The sequence below is a fragment of the Muscardinus avellanarius genome (genome assembly GCF_963383645.1).
Source record: "Muscardinus avellanarius genome assembly, chromosome: 1".
Taxonomy (NCBI): domain Eukaryota; kingdom Metazoa; phylum Chordata; class Mammalia; order Rodentia; family Gliridae; genus Muscardinus; species Muscardinus avellanarius.
Genome location: NC_137786.1, coordinates 130,900,330 through 130,919,652, shown reverse-complemented (window position 1 = coordinate 130,919,652; position 19,323 = coordinate 130,900,330). Strand labels below are relative to the sequence as shown.

Here is a 19,323-nt window from a genome sequence, read left to right as displayed (position 1 = left end):
CTTCCTCCTCACTCAGATCCAGCTACCCCGGACTGGGCTATGCAGCAGAGGACCCTGCGGTCTCCTTCACCCATGCAACAGCTGGAGGCTGGAAAGAGCCCATTTCCCCTTACACACACTGCACACCTTACCGCCTCTGGGTACATAAAGGCCAGCTGCATGATCCATTGACCCATCCATGAGACCGGCGCAAAACAAAAATGCAGAGCCCATTGTTGAACAATTACGAAGCCTTCAAAGGCAACACAGGAGCATTAAGCCAAGCTCAAGGCCCTGCTGGGCGTGGGCCCGGCCGTGCAGTCACACCGGAGGCTTGGGCTGGGGCGAGGGGCTCTCTCTTGCTCTCAACACCTTTACTCCTGGCTGCAATTGTAGTCAGCGGGCCTAGAATGCATCATTCATCTCATGCCCTGCACGGTGGACTTGGCTACAACCACGGAAGCCTGAGCTAATGAAATTGAATTTTGTACACCGGGTGGTGGTACTTGGGAGGCTGAGGCAGGAGGATCCAGGGTCGTGGCCAGCCTCGGCTACTTAGTGAGGCCCTCCGCGTTTCAAAATAAAGAATAAAAAATCAGGCTGGGGGTGTGTAGCTCGGAGGTAAAATGCCCCTGGATTCAATCTCCAGCACCCCCCCCCATACACACACACATTGAATTTTGTGCCACACACTTGGAGTCTTGAGTTGAAAATGCAAACGTGTGTAGCACTGCTGTTTGGCCACAAGTCCCTCCTCCAGCCTTCCCAGTGAAGGAAAGCGGGGCAATCCCACTGTGGCAGCCTTCTCCACCGCTGGGTGGCACGTCCCGGGCCACCTCTCACGGGTGACTCTGTTGTCATTGGAATATTAGCAATGAGCGGTGTGTTTGAACTCATTTGATCAGAAGTAACACCAACACCAATACGAGCTTTGGCTCGTTTTGAAGGCATTGACGCTTCATTGATTTCCCTGGGAACAAAGATGTCTACAGATCCAGGGCATCTCTGCAAACGTTGGCCTGGGCGCCTAGCGGGCCATTCAGCGATGCTGTGGGTCCACAGCCACACTTGGAGGGGCGAGACCACTGCTAAGTCGGTGCCTCTCCATCTCCAGCTTGCATTACAACCCCCGGGGGCTGCTCAGACCGCAGATTGTTGCCCCTCCGGCCCCAGAACTCCTGGCCTAGGCTGGGGTGATGTGTGGGAAGCTGGACTGGAGAGTTCCCCAGGGATTCTGATGCTCCCGGTGTCATCTTCACGCAGAAACGACTTCTCCCTCCTCTCTAAAATGCAAACCTCACTTCCTCCAAGAAGTCTTACAGGATTCCTCCAATCACACTGTGCCTTTCCTTCTATTCCCACAACTCACTGGAAGCAGAAACCATTTGTTCAACAAATGAATCAGAGTCTCACCTGGGAGCCAGGCCCCAGCCAGGGATAAGTGGTGAGCAACACCCTTCCTGCCCTCACAACACCGCCCCATGAACTCTGCCCAGGGCTGGTCCCCTTCCCTGGCCCCAGCTGCAGTGACCCAGATGTCCCTTCAAAAGCTCTCTAGTGCTGGGCAGGGTAGTGCATGCATGCAATCTCAGTGCATGGGATGCTGAGGCAGAAGGATCGCAGGTTCGAGGCCAGCCTCAGCAACTTAGTGAGTCCCTCAGCAACCTAGCAAGTCTCTGTTTCAATTTTTAAAAAAGGGCTGAGGGTGTAGCTCAGAGGTAGAATCCCTGGGTTCAATCCCCAGAACCAAAAAAAAAAAAAAAAAAAAAAAAAAAAAAAAAAAAAAAGCTCCTTAGCCTCTGGGTCACCCTAAGCAAGGAGAAATATTGGGTAAAAAGGGGGATGTGGGCAACCTTAAGCAAGGCATTCCTCCAAGGCCCATGCCAGACTGCCAGCAGCTCATGCACACCCTTGTGTGTGTACACACACTTGCGCGTGAACACACTGTTCCTGTGGTCGTGTCCTTGTTGAATGTATGGGCCACGCCTCCTCCCCACCCCCTATGGAAAAGCTCCTTCCCCCACTCACCACCTACCCCTAGATTGGACCCGGGCCAGCATCTTCTCAAGAGCTTAAGGTAAGCAGGAAACAGGCACCAGGGCAGTGCCACTCCCAGTCAACCTGACACCAGGGCCGCTCTCAGGGGAATTTAAGACTGGTTTCTTGCAGATGAAGCTAGGAGGGAGAGCCTGTCAACTCTCCAGTAAGGAGGGAAATTATCTAAAAAGAAATAAAATGTTTTACTCATACACACAAATACATACACTGAAGCCCACCCTGGGAGCTGGTAAAACAATCTTAAACTCATCAGTTTTCCAGGGTCCTTCGGGCTTGTCCTTCCTGAAGAGTGTGACCTTAGGACCCCACAGTCCTGAGTTTGCAGTCCCGGCTACCTCCACTGAGGTCCCAGAAGCTGCGGGAGAGCTGCTGCTTAGGGATCCAGGAAGCAGGTCTGCAGGCAGAAGCCTCCGCCCCCTGGCCGAGGGAGCTGTCTCCAGGCTTTGCCCGCCTCGGCCTGGGGCGCTGCAGAGGCCTCCCCTCCCCGCCTCAGCCCCACTTTGGAGGCTGCGGGAGGCCAGAGATTCTCCCGGCAGATTCCTGAGGACACATTCACAGTCTGGGTTCTGGGGGAGGAGGCAAAACCCGAACGTCGCAGCTCGCGGGCCTTCCAGTTGGGGTGGCTGGTGGGCGTCCCGGGCTCTACACCCCAGTCTGTTCTTTGATCCAGTCTCGAAATACAGGGAGCCTGGTGTACACGCCTGGCTTGTTCCTCTGAGCACAGCCTTCACCCCAGCTCACCACGCCTGCCTGGAAGACTCGCCCGTTGTCCTCCACACTGGACAAGGGGCCTCCGGAGTCACCCTGAGCAGAGAGAAGCCCGGTGCGTGAGGACCTTGCCCCCCCCAGGCCCCGCCCTCCGCATCCCGGGCAGCTACACACCTGGCAGGCGTCCACGCCCCCGCTGAGGAAGCCCACGCACATCATGCGCGGGGTGATCTGCTGCGGCATCAGCTCCTCGCAGGTCGTCTGGTTGATGATCCGAATCTCACCCTTCTGCAGGATCAGCGACCCGGAGCCTGGAGGGCAAGCAGGACAGGCTGACTGCGGCAGGCAGCTCCTGAGGAGCCCTGCTCGGGGGCGAGGGAGCACAAGCTCACTGCTCCCAGCAAGGCTAAGTAGCCGGTGGCCCGTGCCCATGGGGTATTAAGAGCCAGAGAGCTCGGGCGGGCGTGGTGGCGCACGCTTGTAATCCCAGTACTTGGGAAACTGAGACAGGAGGATCGCAGGTTCCTGGCCAGCCTCAGCTACTTAGTGAGGCCCTCCCAACTTAGTGAGACCCTGTTTCAAAATAAAGAATAAAAAATAGGGCTGAGAATGTAGCTCCGAGTAAGAATGCCTCTGGGTTCCACCCCCAGTACTGGAAAAAAAAAAAACTAAGCAGCTCACTGAGCTCGCTCAAGACCTGTCAGGTTGAAGATGTGTCAGATGACATGCGGACAGAATCATCACCAAACTATAGGTGTGAGGAAGGCAGGAAGACCGGATGTGTCCCCACACCCACCGTGGTTTTGTCAGGGCATTGTGGCTGTAAACTGGGATTTTACTTTGTACTCAGTACATGTTACTTTTTTTTTATTTTGGGTGGTACTGGGGGTGGAACCTAGAGGCTTTCTACCTCCGGACTATACTCCCAGACCCTTTTTTTTATATATATTTTTTATTTGGAAACAGGGTCTCACTAAGTTGCTGAAAGCCTAAGTAGCTGAGGCTGGCTTTAAACCTGTGCGGTCCTCCTATCTCAGCCTCCCAAGTGCGGGGATTACAAGCGTGCGCCACCACGCCCGGCTCATGTTACATTTTTTTAGTAATGTGGTATACTAATATTATAGTTGTGTGTGTGTGTGTGTGTGTGTGTGTGTGTGTGTGTGTGGTGCTGGGGATTGAACTCAAGGGCACAAGAGCATTCTGCCTCCAAGCTATGCCCCCAGCCCTTTGGTTACTAAGAGTCTTGCTAAATCACTGAACCTATAGGCCTCCAGTCTCAGCCTCCCAAGTACAGGGATTTTTTTTTTTTTTTTTTTTGAGGTACTAGGGATGGAACCCAGGGGCATTCTACCTCCAAGCTACATCCCCAGCCCTATTTTCTTTTTTTTTCTTTCTTTTTTTTTTTTTTTTTTTTTTTTGGTGGTGCTGGGCTTCTTAGAAGCCCTTCTACCTCCGGGCTACACTCCCAGACCTATTTTATATTTTTGAAACAGGGTCTCTTACGCCAGCGCGGCTGGCTTCGAACCTGCGCGATCCTCCTGTCTCCGCCTCCCAAGCGTGGGGATTACAAGCGTGTGCCACCACGCCGGGAGCCAGCCCTATTTTTTTATTCTTTATTTTGAAATAGGGTCTCACTGAGTTGCAAAGGACCTCACTAAGTAGCCGAGGCTGTCCTCAAACCGTGATCCCCCTGTCTCAGCCTCCCAAATGCTGGGATTACAGTGTGCATCACCACGCCCGGCCAAGTTCAGGGATTTTAAGCGTGCACCAACATGCCCCATTTATAATGCATTTCTTAATCTAACATTAGCCAGTGAACAGCCTTTCTCCCACAAGTGGTACAGAAGGGTCAGGCAGCTCATTCCAACGATGGACCGAGTCACAGACAGTGCTCATGGCCAAATCACGAAGTGCACCCATCTCCTCACTCCATTAAGCACCATCACTTTTCTCTCTTTCTTTTTGGGTACTGAGGATTGAGCCCAGGGTCATTCTACCTCTGAGCTATACCTCCAGCCCTATTTTATCTTTTATCTTAAAACAGGGTCTCACTAAGTTGCTGAGGCTGGCCTCAGTGACCTTGGACAAGTTGCTTAAACTCTGACCTGGCTCTTTATTTGCAAAAGGACATGGTGATGCTGGGCTTGCTGGCACAGGGGAGGCTGAGAAGACAGGATCATTGGAGGATCACAGGTAGTGAAGTGGCAAAGCCAGGCCTTCAATCCCAGCCCAGCCTACAAATCCCATACTCTTTTTTTTTTTTTTTTTTTTTCACTAGAAACCTCCATTCCACCCTGGATATCCAGCAGCCCAGAAACCAGCAGAGAAAGGCTAGATACCCAAAAGATGCAAATGAAAGCACACGGGCCTTAGAGAAAGGCCGGAGGCTCCCAGCAGGTCCCCTGTCCAGCTTGCAGCTCACCTCCCTCCTGGGTGTGTCCCCAGCCTGTGACCCAGATGGCCTTCCCGGCAGGGAAGACGTGAGAGGTGTCGGGCAGGCAGATGGGCCGCACCACCGTGCTGAACTCGGCGGGCTCCTGCAGCTCCAGCAGCGCGATGTCGTAGTCGAAGGTGAAGTCGTTGAAGGAGGGGTGGGTGATGACGCGCTTGAGCGCATGCTCCTGCACCCCGGAGGCGGTGCGCTTGCTCTGGTCGTGCAGGCCCAGGTAGGCAGTCCACATCTTGGGGTCTGAGTACCTGGGAGGGGCCAGAGGAGGGGGAGTGGCCATGAGATTGTGCCAGCATGAAGCTGTGCAGGCACACGCGTGGGTGTGTGCACACAGGTACCACACAGCTCCCCAGAAGGCTGAGTCCATAGACAAAGCCATCAGCAGCTGCTGAGGAGCCGGTGACAGGAGAGCGGCCCTTACTTGGGCTTGATCCTAAAACTGAAACTTTACTAAGCACCTCCTGAGACAATACTGAACCCCTGGGGATTGGACCCAGGAGCGCTCTAACCACTAAACTACATCAGCCTCCAAGTTGCTGGGATGACAGGCATGCACCACACCAAGCCTGATCATCCTTTCTTTCTTTCTTTCTTTCTTTCTTTCTTTCTTTCTTTTCTTTCTTTCTTTCTTTATTGAGCTACTGGGGATGAAGCCCAGGGGCATTCTACCTCTGAGCTACACCCCTAGCCCTTTTTTTTTTTTTGGTGGTGGTACTGGGGTTCCTGGAAGCCCTTCTACCTCCGGGCTACACTACCAGACCTATTTTATACATTTTATTTGGAAACAGGGTCTCTTAAGCCAGCGCGACTGGCTTCGAACCTGCTTGATCCTCCTGTCTCCGCCTCCCAAGCGTGGGGATTACAAGCCTGCGCCACCACGCCCGGCCCCAGCCCTATTTTTTAGTCTTTATTTTGAAACAGGGTCTCACTGAGTTGCAAAGGGCCTCATTAAGTAGTAGCAGAGGCTGTCCGCGAACCGCAATCCTCTGGTCTCAGCCTCCCCAATGCTGGGATTACAAGTGTGCACCACCATGCCCGGCTGATTCCCTCTTTTAATATATTTGTAATCCGATGTTTTAGTTAGACATAGAATGGCCCCTTGAAGAGCTCATAAGTTGGTGTTTGGAGTCATGAGGGTTGTAATCCCAGCAGCAGGATGGGTTCATTTGGGTGGTGGACTCTGCTTGTAGGGTGTGGATGGAGAAGGTGGGTCCCTGGGGGTGCAGCCTTGGGATTATATTGTGATTCCTTCTCCCCTCCTCACCCTCTTGCTTCTGGCCTCCATGACTCACAGCCCCTGCACTCTCCTTCTCTCCGCCTCCCACTGCTGCCATGCCCTGAGACCCAAGGCCCCTGGCTTCATGTGGACTGAACCTCAAAACTATGAGCAAGCCAGGCGTGGTGGCGCACGTTTGTAATCCTCGCGCTTGGGAGGCAGAGACAGGAGGATTGCGCAGGTGAAGCGCTGGCTTAAGAGACCCTGTTTCCAAATAAAAATATAGGTGTCTGGGAGTGTAGTCCGGAGGTAAAAGGGTTTCCAAGAACCCCAGTACCACCAAAAAAAAAAAAAAAACTATGAGCAAATAAATCTTCCTCTGCATTGTATAGTGTGATCTTTTAGATTATATCTATGAAAATGCTGACTAATATATGTGATCATCAAAAAATACATCTTAGAAGCCAGGTGTGGTGGTGCATGCAAAAAAAAAAAAAAAAAAAAAAAAAGTCTTAGAGCTTGGTGTTTGTAATCCCAGCAATTGGAAAGCTGGGACAGGAGGATCACAGATTCATGGCCAGCCTCAGCAAGTTAGGCCCTCCACAACCTGTGAGACCCTGTTTCAAAATAAAAAATAGGAGCCGGGCGTGGTGGCGCATGCCTGTAATCCCGGCGCTTGGGAGGCTGAGACAGGAGGATCACGCAGGTTCGAAGCCAGCTTCAGCTGGTTTAAGAGATCTGTTTCCAAATAAAATATAAATAGGTCTGGGAGTGTAGCCCAGAGGTAGAAGGCCCCTGAGTTCCATCCCCAGTACCACCAAAAATTAAAAAAATAAAAAATAAAAAAATAAAAAATAAAATAAATTTAGGGATATAACTCAGAGGTGGAATGCCCCTTGGGTTCAATCCCTAGTTACACACACACACACACACACACACACACACACACACACACACACACACATCTTCGCTAGGTGTATGGAGTACAGCAAGTTCAAGACCAAGCGAAGCAACTTAGTGATATCCTGCTTCAAAATAAGAAATGAAAGGGCTAGGGATGTAGCTCAGTGGTAGAGAACTTGCCTAGCATGTGGGAGGCCCTTGGTTCAATCCCCAGTACTGCAAAAAAGAAAAAAAAGAAATCTAACCTTTCACAGAAGGAACACACACACACATCCATCCAAACCATTTTTTAACACACTGGTTTATCTTCTAAAACTAAAATGAGTTGAGACATTTTGAGTTTCATCTTCAAGGCTGGCTGTTGGCAGTGGAGTAGGTGTGGCCTTCTGACGTGTTTGTATACTCAAAGACAGCAAAGACCGGGTGATGTGGATGTGGCAGGAGCCAGCTTCCCGTGGAGGAAAGGGAAGACCCAAAAATGGAAGGTGAACCTAAGTTTCAGTAAAAACCTCGTGATTTTAAAAAACTGGCCCGAGAGTAGTGGCATCCCTAACAGTGCCCAGGACTTGGGTTCCAAATGCCCTTCCCCTTGACGAGAAGCCAGAGCTCTGGGTGAAATGGCTGATTTTAGATCTGGGGCAAGGATCGTGTAAAAAGCCCTTTTTGCTATTTGTTTTTGAAACAGGGTCTCATTAAGTTGTTGAAGGTCTCACTACCATACCAAGGCTGACCTTAAACCTGTGATCCTCCTATTTCAGCCTCCCAAGTACTGGGATTATAGGCAAGTGCCATCATACCTGGCTTGTCTGTGGTTTTTGTGGGAGGGGGGATATTGGGGGTGGAACCCAGGGGCTTTTCTACCTCCGGGCTATACTCCCAGACCTATTTATACTTTTTTTGGAAACAGGGCCTCACTAAGTTGCTGAGAGCCTCACTCAGTAGCTGAGGCTGGCTTTGAACCTGCACGATCCTCCTGTCTCAGCCTCCCAAGCGCAGGGATTATAAGCGTGCGCCACCATGCCTGGCTCTTGTCTGTGTTTTGAAATTAAAAGTTTATATAAAGGTTATATAAGATACATACTTTTAATCCCAATACTTGGGAATGCTGAGACAGGAGGATCACTGGTTTGTAGCCAGCCTCAGCTATTTAATGAAGCCATCTGCAACTTAGTGAGACTCTTATTTCAAAATAAAGAATAAAAAAAATTAGGGCTGAGGGTGTAACTCGAAGGTAGAATGCCCCTGGGTTCAATCCCCAGTACTGCCCCCCCAATAAAAGTTTATATAAGTCAAGCACGGTGGCACATGCCTATAATTCCAGTATTTGGGAGGCTGAGACAGGAGAATTGCATGTTCAAAGCCAGCCTCAGCAACTTAGCAAAGTTCTCTGCAAGTTAGTGAGATCCTATTTTTTTGTTTTTTTGTGGTACTGGGGATGGAATCCAGGGGCATTCTACTTCTAAACTACACCCCTAGTCTCTAGCCCTGTTTTTTTTTTTAATATTCTTTATTTTGAAATAGGGTCTCACTGAGTTGCAGAGGGCCTCACTAAGTAGCTGAGGCTGTCCACGAATTGCGATCCTCCTGTCTCAGCCTCCCAAATACTGGGATTACAAACGTGTCACCATACCCATCTTGAGATCCTGTTTTAAAATAAAAAATAAAATAAGGATGGAATCATAGCTCGGGTTAAATCTCCAGTACCAAAAATTTTTTTTTTTTCGGTACTGGGGATGGAACCCAGGGGCATTCTACCTCTGAGCTATACCTGCAGTCCTGTTTTTTTTTTTTTTTTTTTTTTTTTTTATTCTTTATTTTGAAACAAGATCTCACTGAGTTGCAAAGGGTGTCAGTGCAAAGGGCACCCACTTGTAATCCCAGCATTTGGGAGGCTGAGACAGGAGGATCGCAGTTCGTGGACAGCCTCAGCTACTTAGTGAGGCCCTTTGCAACTCAGTGAGAACCTGTTTCAAAATAAAGAATAAAAAAATAAGGCTGGGGGTATAGCTCGGAGGCAGAATGGCCCTTGGCTCCATCCCCAGTACTGAAATAAAAAAAAAATCTTAAGTAACATCATATAACCTCAGAAAGGGAGGTAGAATCCTTCCTGCCCAGGTTGGAGTTAAGAGACAAAATGAGAAAGAGGACACAGGCTTGGGCTGGACGAGGCTGCAGGTCAACAGCCCAGGGAGGCCTGGGGACAAAGGATCCTCTCCACTCCCTCTATGAGTCTAGCCATGAGTTACCAGTCTGGCCTGCCCAACATTTGTGCCTTGGCCTCCTTCCTGTGTGGGCCCCATTTCTTTTCTGCAAATGGGTGTTCCTGGCAGCCTGGGTTGCTGCCCTGAGAGGCCTACTACAGAACAGACAGCTGGAAGGTGCATTCCTTCCACGGTCGGGATCTCCTGGAAGACCCACTCCCAGTGCCTGCTTCTTCAGGACGAGCTGTCCCCTTAGACTCCTTCCTATGGTCAATGGCCTGCACAGTCCAGAAGCTCAGACACAACTAACCCCATCCCCACATCCAGACACCTGCTAATTCTCAGGCCTCCTGGACCCTGGCGCCTGTCTATCCAGTCCTGGGATGCCACTGTGACCCCTCCTTCCAGGCCTGCATCTACTATGTGCCAGAGGAGCACTAAGTGTCCCAAGTACTATATCATATTTAGATCTCACACCTCTGAGGGTGAGGACTACCGGCATCACATCATCAACAAAATAGCCCAGGCCCGGGAAGTTCCCATAACTCGCCCACAGTCACCAGCAAGCCCAGCTGGAACGCAAATCCAAGGCGCATCTTTCACCAATCCCAGGGCACCGGGCGGCGCAGACACTAACCAAGCAGGCTTTGGAAGCACACACCTGGGCTGGGCTCTGGCTCTGCCACATAGTTGTATAAACTGAGAAATGCCCTCCACTCGCTGAGTCTATAAAGTGGGGATACACTCAGACCTGCCTAGCTTGGTAGGGCGGGACACAGAGTGCCTGACTGAGAGTGAGCTCCGACAAAAGTGAGTTTGCATTAGCACTGCTATTAAGCCCTGTCCCAGGATTAAGCCCTGCCACCCCTCCCTCATCCTGCCCTGGTGCCACCCTCTCTGGCACCCCAGACACCTACTTGAAATCTTTTTCGTCTATAAAGCAGTGGGCCGCGGAGACCAGCCAGCTGGAGGAGATGAGTGAAGCCCCGCACACATGGCCCTGGCCCTGGCTGTGGAGGCTCACTTGCCAGGGCCACTCGCCCGTGTCTGCGTTTGTGCCCCCAACCACCCGGGCCTGCTTGCTGAATGACCGCAGTCCACAGTCTGGAGAGGGGCAGAGAAACAGAGAACAGTGAGTCAAGTGGAGCCGTGCTGCCCCCAGGGGCATGGGGAGGCCCCCAGGGGCATGGGGAGACCCCCCCCAGGGGCATTCACGGGCACAGGAAGACCCTCAGGGGCATGCATGGGCACATGGAGACCCCCAGGGGCATGAACGGGCACAGGGAGACCCTCAGGGGCATGCATGGGCACACGGAGACCCCCAGGGGCATGCACGGGCACATGGAGACCCCCAGGGGCATGAACGGGCACAGAGAGACCCCCAGGGGCATGCATGGGCACATGGAGACATCCAGGGACATACACGCGCACAGGGAGGCCCCCAGGGGCATTAATGGGAACAGGCAATTCTCCAGGAATATGAATGGGAACAGAGAGACCCCCCAGGGACATTAGAGGGCACAGGGAGACCCCCTGGGGCATGTACAGGCACAAGGAGGTCCCCAGGGATATGCATGGGTACAGGGAGACCCCCCCCAGGGGCATTAATGGGCACAGGGAGACTCCAGAGACATGCACAGGCACAGCAGTGCTGGAACGGGGATGCAAGGGGCCCTCTAGAAGTATCTTCAAGCTTCATAGACCCTCTGACTCCCACCTGTTCCTCCCTGCCCCCAATCCTGCACAAATGCCCTAGGACCCTCTGGACCCCGCTGGTTTGCTTAGATTTGATTTGAGCCTAGATTTCCTTGTTCATCTGCAAGGCACAGCTCTCAGAGGGAAGGGCAACATGAAGGTACCCACATGGTACCCACTGCCCGTCCTTCTGAGACACACAGGCTGCACGTTAAAATGCGGGTGGGCGAGGGTAAAACTGCCTGATGTCCAGGCACCCACCAGTGGCTGCGCCTACAGAGCAGACCAGCCAGCACCTCGGCTGCTCCCCAGCTGCGTGCAGAGGCAGAGGTGCCGGCTGCCTGGCTGTCCTCCAGCGCCAGAGCTAGACCAGGGAGCAGCATCTTTGTGCTAACGGGCCAAGTCATCCTTCCCTCCAGGGAGGTGTGCCCTCTTACCCAGGCACAGACCTGGGTGAGTGAGGGGCCAGCGGGATCTCTCCCTCTGGGTGCGCCCGCCACATGCACACCCTGCCTGACCGCACACAGCAGCCCGCTCACCACAGTCCTTCTCGTCGGAGCCGTCGCTGCAGTCCTTAGTCCCGTCACACTCGGGGTTGCCCTTGTTCACGCAGAGCCCATTTTTACAGCGATAGGTGTGTTCAGTGCAAGTGACGACGCTCACTGATCAAGGAGGACACAGAGATGGGCATCACTTCCCCTGTAGTATATGGCCAGAAGCCAGAGCCAGGGACAGAAAGCCCTGGGTGGCAGGCCACAATCCACGCACCACAGACCTGCCCAGCCGCCATGCGTGTGCCCACCATCCTCTCAGCTCACCCTCTGGAAGATCCCCCCGACCGACACGCTTCTCGTCACACTCCCCACACAGCAGGTCTGTGTTCATTAAACTCGGGGTACGCTGCATGTGAGCGTGCACCCGGTGCCTCCTGAGGCTGCAACACCTCTCAGAGAAACCCATCCCCATGGACCCCCCACCCCCAGGGCCAGGGCTCACCACTGTCACACGAGGCCTCATCGGACCCGTCCCCACAGTTGTCCTTCCCGTCGCACTGCTGGCTTCCTGGGAGGCACTTCCCATTGGTACACTTGAAGTTCCCAGTTGGACAACCTGCGGGAGCACAGGCCTTCAGGACCCGCGCTCCCTGCCCGGGCAGCCGCAGGGACGCCGGACAGCCACCACCCCGGCACTCACTGCACCCGCGCTCGTCGCTGTTGTCCCCGCAGTCGTTGACATTGTCACAGACCCAGAACAAGGGCTTGCAGAACTTGTTGTCACATTTAAATTGGTGGGTGGCGTTGCATTCTGGAGAAAGGAGGGGCGGCTCAGCTGGGACCCCCGGCTTCCAGCGAATTCACTCAGGAATTCCCCGGGGAAGCCTGCGCAGTGCGAGCAGCCAGGGGACGCTCTCTCATCTGGAGAGCTGGCCTGGAGCTGCCTCAGCACTCCTCAACACCCTGCTGCCCACTCAACACAAGCAGAGGTTTCCAAATGGCAGAAGGAGAGGAAGGGGCCCTCCGTCTCTGCATGGGCGGGGAGGGGGCGAGGGTGAGAATGAACTCTGGCCACCTTGAGCCTTCCTGCCACGAGGGGCAGCTGGGGGGCGCGTGGGGCATGGGGAGGAGGCAGGGGGGCATCTCTCTGCGCCACTCACGGCAACGGACTTCGTCGCTGTAGTCGGTGCAGTCGGCCCAGCCATCACAGCGCAAATTGTTCTGGATGCATCGCCCCGTATTGCAGGTGAACATCCCCGGACATGCTGCAGGGTGCAGGGCAGAGCTGAGGGCTGTAGTTCCTCCCTCCCTTCCTCCCAGTCACCCTGGCAGACACACAGGGATCCAGCCACAAACACGGAGGAATGCTGAGGCCCAGGGAAGGGGTGGCCCAGGCCATCAAACTGCAGCAAAGGGGATTCCTACAATAGCAGCCCATGCAAGGGAGGCTGGCCGGGCCTCCTGAGCACGGATGACTAAAGCCCAGGAGCTCCAGGTACAGAGAAACAGGCCGCTGATACAGTCCTTCTGCTGCCCTGTGTCCGATGCCTCTGAGAGCCAGGCTCCCTGCCTGTGACAGGAGGCCATGGTAGCTCAGCAGTTCCATGACACACACGTCCTGGCCAACTGTAAACCAACAGCACATCTTTCCTTTATGCTAGAAAACCTTCCACCTTTCTTTCTTTCTTTCTTTCTTTCTTTCTTTCTTTCTTTCTTTCTTTCTTTCTTTTTTTCAGTACTGGGGATGGAACCCCAGGGGCATTTTACCTCTGAGCTACACCCCCAGCCCTATTTTTACTCTTTATTTTGAAACAGGGTCTCACTAGGTTGCAAAGGGCCTAAGTAGCTAAGCAGTAAGCAGCTGAGGCTGTCCGCGAACCACGATCCTCCTGTCTCAGCCTCCCAAATGTTCGGCTTACAAGCGTGCGCCACCACACCCAGCTAACCTTCCACATTTTAATGTTTCTGAAACTGGAAGGCGTCTGACAACAGGGTCATAAGACCAAGGACAAAGTAACCAAGAGGCTGTTGTCACCGTCCCTGCAAACAAACACTTGGATCATAAGTGTGTTTTCAGATCAAAGGTATTTGCTCATCCAGTTATAGTTTTGATAATTCGAGCAGTTGAATTTGAACTTCAATGTGGATTCCTTTTTCTTTTTTTCTTTTCTTTTTGGTACTGGGGATTGAACCCAGAGACATTCTACCTCTGAGCTACATCCCCAGCCCTATTTTATCTTTTTGTTTTGAAACAGGGTCTCACTAAGTTGCTGAAGGCCTCACTAAGTTTCTGAGGATGGCCATGAACCTGTGAGCCTCCTGTCTCAGCCTCCCAAGTACTAGGATTACAATCATGAGCCACCATGCTCAGCCTTTTTATTTTGTATTTTGAAACACGGTCTAAGTTGCTGACGGTCTCGCTAAGTAGCTGAGGCTGGCTGTGAACCTGCAATCCTCCTGTTTCAGCCTCCCAAGTACTGGGATTACAAGTGTGCACCATGACACATGGCTTTAGATGCATTTATTTCAAAAGGCTGACGGCCAGGGCCGGCACACACCTTACTGTTCAGAGACTCCTCCCCTGAATTCCTGGGGCCATCTGTCCCTTTGGTTCAGCTACTTGTGACTTTGATAATATGGTTGTCATTGCTTAGCACTTTTAGGATAAATGGCATCATTTTGAAACATGTAAAAAATACTGTTGGCCGTATGACCAGCAACTGGTTGACACATATATACAATACTGACTGAGTATCCCTTTTCTGAAATGCTTGGGGCCAGAAGTTATCTTTTTTGTTGATAAGTACGAAAATGAATTAAAGTAACAAAAATCTGGATTTCAGATTTTTTGATTTTGGAATATTCACACATATTTATGAGATACCCTGGGGATGGGACCCAAGTCTAAAATAAAATTGATCTATTTCATGTACACCTATGCACTATTTGGGTGCCGCTGCATTTGGTTGTAATCTGTCACATGTGGTCAGAAATTTTCCACTTGTGGTATCATGTCAGCATGCGGAAAGTTCCAGATTTCAGATTCCGCATTTCAGAATGCAGAATAAAAAATAAGGTGGGGGTGTAGCTTGGAGATAGAATGTCTCTAGGCTTAATACCCAGTACCACACCATGAGTAACACATACATCTAAAATAACAATTCTTAACCAGGTGTAGCGGTGCATGCCTGTAATCCCAGCACTTGGGAGGCTAAGACAGGAGGATCGCAAGTTCAAGGACAGCCTCAGCAAGTACTGTAACTCTCATCAACCTAGTGAGACCCTGTTTCAAAATAAAAAATAAAATAGAGCTAGGGGTAGAGCTCAAATGTAGCATGCTCCCTGGTTCAATCCCAGAACTACAAAAGATTAATTAATTAAAATAATGACTTTTTTTCAGGTGGGCAAGTAATCCCAGTACTTGGGAGGCTTAGACAGGAGGATATCAGGTTCGAACCAGCCTCAGCAACTTAGCAAGGCCCTGTTTCAAATTTAAAAATGGCTGGGGAGCCAGGCGTGGTGGCGCACACTTGTAATCCCAGCATTTGGGAGGCTGAGACCTGAGGATCGCAGTTCGCGGACAGCCTCAGCTACTTAGTGAGGTCCTCTGCAACTCAGTGAGACCCTGTTTCAAAATAAAGAATAAAAAATTGGGCAGGGGATGTAGCTCGGAGGTCAAATGCCCCTGGGTTCCATCCCCAGACCCGCAAAAAAAAAAAAAAAAAAAAAAAAAAAATGGCTGGGGGTATAGCTTGGAGGTAGAATGTCTCTGGGTTCAATCCCTAGTACCAAAAATACAACAACAAAAAAGATAACATTTTTTTCTTGGAAAACTACTGGAGTGACAGATATCTTGCATTCCTCCAGTATCTCAGAATCAGAAAGGCCCAGTACTGATAAGACACAGGAGAGACTACATCCTGGGCAAGTCCCTCTCGCCAGGCCCCCCTCTAACAATGTTGACTCACGGTCCCTGGAGTCGTAGGAGAGATATTCAGCCAGAAACCCCGTGTCGGTGTAGGACTGATCGGAGTGCAGGCGAACCGTCATCTTGCTGCTATTGCTGGTAACGACAAACTGAGACCGCTCCCCGCAGAACCTGGAGGAGAGGCGCAAGGTGAGGGAGAGGCCGAGGGCGCTCGGGCTGGTCCCCCCCTCCAGTGCCATGGCCTCACCTCTCGCCATTGACCTCCACATAGTCCTTGGTGCAGCTGCCCAGCGGCACGTCGGGCTCCACCATGTAGAAGAGTTTGAAGCGCACCTTCACGTACTGGTTGTTGGGCACCTGGAGAGGAGAAGCTTTCGATTCTGGCTTCTCGCCTGCCATCCTGAACCCAAGGATGTTGCATAGCCAGGGCGAAGGAAGTGTGGGACAGCGTGGAGCAGACACAGATGCTACAGGGGCCTTATCCAGGGGCTCAAGTTCCTAGACCCATGGTCCTGCCTGGCTCAGACACAGGCAAGATTCACGGACTGAGAGTATGGGACAGGCCGGCATGAGACTTTGTTGTGCTACTCAAAACAATGGGCAATTTAAAACTTGTCAACTACACTGGGCGTGGTGGCGCACACTTGTAATCCCCCACTTGGGAGGCGGAGACAGGAGGATCTCGCAGGTTCGAAGCCAGCCTCGCTGGCTTAGGAGACCCTGTTTCCAAATAAAAATGTAAAAATAGGTCTGGGAGTGTAGCCCGGAGGTAGAAGGGCTTCCAGGAACCCCAGTACCACCAAAAAAATAAATAAATAAACAAAATAAAATAAAACTTGTCAACTATTCATTTCTAGAGTTTTCTATGTAAAATTTTCAGACCGTGGACAATTTAAAACCTGTCAACTATTCATTTCTGGAGTTTTCTATGTAAAATTTTCAGACCGTGGTTGACCACAGGCATTTGAAACCATGGAAAGCTGAACCACAAGGGAGAAGACTATTGAACTCTATTGCTAAAGAAATCTAGAAAGTTCTACCAACTTTTTTTTTTTTTTGGTATTAGGGATTATTATTATGTTTTGTTCTTGTTGTTGGTACTGGGGGTGGAACCCAGAGGCTTTCTACCTCCAGGCTATACTCCCAGGCCTATTTTATACTTTATTTGGAAACAGGGTCTCACTAAGTTGCTGAGAGCCTCACTAAGTAGCTGAGGCTGGCTTCGAACCCGTGTGATCCTCCTGTCTCCGCCTCCCAAGTACTGGGATTACAAGGGTGGGCCACCACACCTGGCTCTCCTGACATTTTTAAAGAAGAAGAGACAGATGTCTGATGGTGGGAGGCACCTGTGGGCACGACACTCTTGTCTTGCTGCCAGGGAGCAAGTGTTTTTGCTGTGTTTCCCACATTCTCAGAATTTGCCTGACAGCACCCTAAGACCCAGGCTTCCTTATCCTCACTCTCCCCTGGAGTAGGCTAAGCCATAGAGAGGTAAGTAACTGGCCCCAGGACCCTCAGCCAGTCACTGCTGGAGGAACCAGGATCTCTGGGTCTGGGCGTGCCTGACACTGCGGTGATGATCCTATCCCCGCCTCAATGACCTGCCTCTTCAGGTTGCTGAAGGAGCTCATCTTCCCCCTCCTGGAACCGATTGATATCTATCTCTCTCTCAGACACACACACACACACACACACACACACACATGCACGCGCACACACACACACACACACTGGCTCCTACCTCAATGTCCCATGTGCAGTCGATGTTGGGCGGGTAGTGGCCGGGGTAGTAGGGGCTGCTAAATATCCCTTGGGTGTCACGTAAGGAGCCTCCGCAGCCTGAAAGGAAAGTATGAGACAGGCGGGCGGAAGGACTCTGCCTCGGAGGAGAGCAGCCCGAGGTGTCCAGCTGCTTGCTGGACTTCCAGATGTGCCCCAGGTGAGTCAGGTTCGAAACCCCTATCGCTGCTGACCAGGCCCAGCTCACCAGCCTCAGGGTTGCACCTGCGGCCTCCTGGACTCCCACCATCCTCTGAGGTCCGTCCCCTTCTCTGCAACCTGTGAGTGTTTTCTGCTCCACCCCCGCCCTAACTTACTGCTCATCTTCGGCAGCTGAAAGAAAGTGGCTTCAAAGCCAGGGTGTCGCCGCTCCGTGTTGGTTATCAGCACGACAAGCAAGACGTTCTGGGAGGAGAGGAAGGTCAGGTTGTAGGAGGGAGGGTAGGTGCCACACAGCCTGCAGGGCAGAGGGACAGGAGTTAGGAAAGAGAGCTCAGACTCCTCACATATCCCACTGAGCTCCCGAGCAGAGGAGACTCGAGGACCCCATTCCTAACCTATGCATGAAAGACCAAGAGTGGAGTCCCAAAGACCCTCAGCCAAGTCCTTACACATAATCAGCCAGTAATGGAATAGGACTTGGAGTTAACCTGCTCCTCTTCATTGAAAACAGCAAAGCCTCAGAAACAAGAAGTGCCTAACGGGAGTCATTAAGTAAACCAAGGGTTAAATATTCACATTAGTAGTAACAACAACACTTGCTAACAACATGCCAGGCATAGTTCTCAGTACTTTGTTCTTCTGTGATGCTGGGATGGAACCCAGGGCCTTGCACAGGCTGGAACAGTGCTCTACCACCCCAGCCCCACTCCAGCCCCTTGGAGCTACTGTATTTGCTAATTCACAGTCTTCACAACAACCTTACAATGCAGACACTACTATCCCCATGCAGAGGTAAGGAAATCAAGAGAGAGGGGGTCAGTAACCTGCCCAAGACTTTACTGTTAGAAGTGGCGGGGCTGGAATTCACTCAGGCATGCCAGCTCCAGAGCCCACAGTGCCAGGACCATGCCATCCAGCCTCTACACAAAGCAGCACTGGGCAGCCATCAGAGACAAGGCTTACAGGAGGTAATAAACCCAAGGTGTGTGTGTGTGTGTGTGTGTGTGTGTGTGTGTGTGTACACACATGCAAGGCCCTGTGGTGCTGAAGATTGGACCCAGGTGAGCTCTACAAGCTGTCCTTGCAGTGACCACCTGACCTGTAGGCTCCTCAATACCTGATCAATAATAAAAATTACATTTTCTTTCTTTCTTTTCTTTCTTTCTTTCTCTTTCTTTCTTTCTTTCTTTCTTTCTTTCTTTCTTTCTCTCTCTCTCTTTCTTTCCTTCTTTCTTTCTTTCTTGTGGTACGGGGACTCAAACCCAGAGCATTCTCCCTCTAATCCACTTCCCCCACCCAGTCCTATTTTATTTTTTATTTTGAACCAGGGTCTCACTAAGTTGCTGAGGACCTTGCTTACATACCGAGGCTAGGTTCTTTGTTTTGTTTTGTTTTTTGTGGGTCTGGGGATGGAACCCAGGGACATTCAACCTCCGAGCTACACCCCCTGCCCTATTTTTCATTCTTTACTTTGAAATAGGGTCTCACTAAGTTGCAAAGGGCCTCACTAAGTAGCTGAGGCTGGCCTAGAACTGTGATCCTCTTGTCTCAGCCTCCAGAATGCTGAGATTACAAGCGTGATCCACCACGCCTGGCCCTGAGGCTAGTTTTGACTGATCCTCCTGTCTCAGCCTCCCCAAGTCCTGGGATTTCAAGTGTGTGCCATCACATTTTGTTGTTGTTGCTGCTGTTGTGTTGTGGGTTTCTGTGTGTGTATGTGTGTTTGTGTTTGTGTGTGTGTGTGGTGTGTG

General features: G+C 51.6%; 1 protein-coding gene across 1 annotated transcript in view; it reads right to left on the bottom strand.

Annotated features, from left to right (window-relative positions):
* Positions 1–2,679: 2,679 nt before the first annotated feature.
* Positions 2,680–19,323, bottom strand: part of ST14 (ST14 transmembrane serine protease matriptase) — a gene marked incomplete at both ends in the record, with an annotated part of 49,450 nt that continues 32,806 nt past the window's right edge. The window contains 12 exons of the mRNA XM_080711789.1: positions 2,680–2,841; positions 2,920–3,056; positions 5,168–5,442; positions 10,432–10,618; positions 11,749–11,871; positions 12,206–12,319; positions 12,404–12,514; positions 12,864–12,968; positions 15,672–15,802; positions 15,879–15,988; positions 17,373–17,470; positions 17,728–17,867. Coding sequence (XP_080567915.1) covers positions 2,680–2,841; positions 2,920–3,056; positions 5,168–5,442; positions 10,432–10,618; positions 11,749–11,871; positions 12,206–12,319; positions 12,404–12,514; positions 12,864–12,968; positions 15,672–15,802; positions 15,879–15,988; positions 17,373–17,470; positions 17,728–17,867 — 1,693 coding nt within the window. The remainder of the gene's footprint in view (positions 2,842–2,919; positions 3,057–5,167; positions 5,443–10,431; positions 10,619–11,748; positions 11,872–12,205; positions 12,320–12,403; positions 12,515–12,863; positions 12,969–15,671; positions 15,803–15,878; positions 15,989–17,372; positions 17,471–17,727; positions 17,868–19,323) is intronic.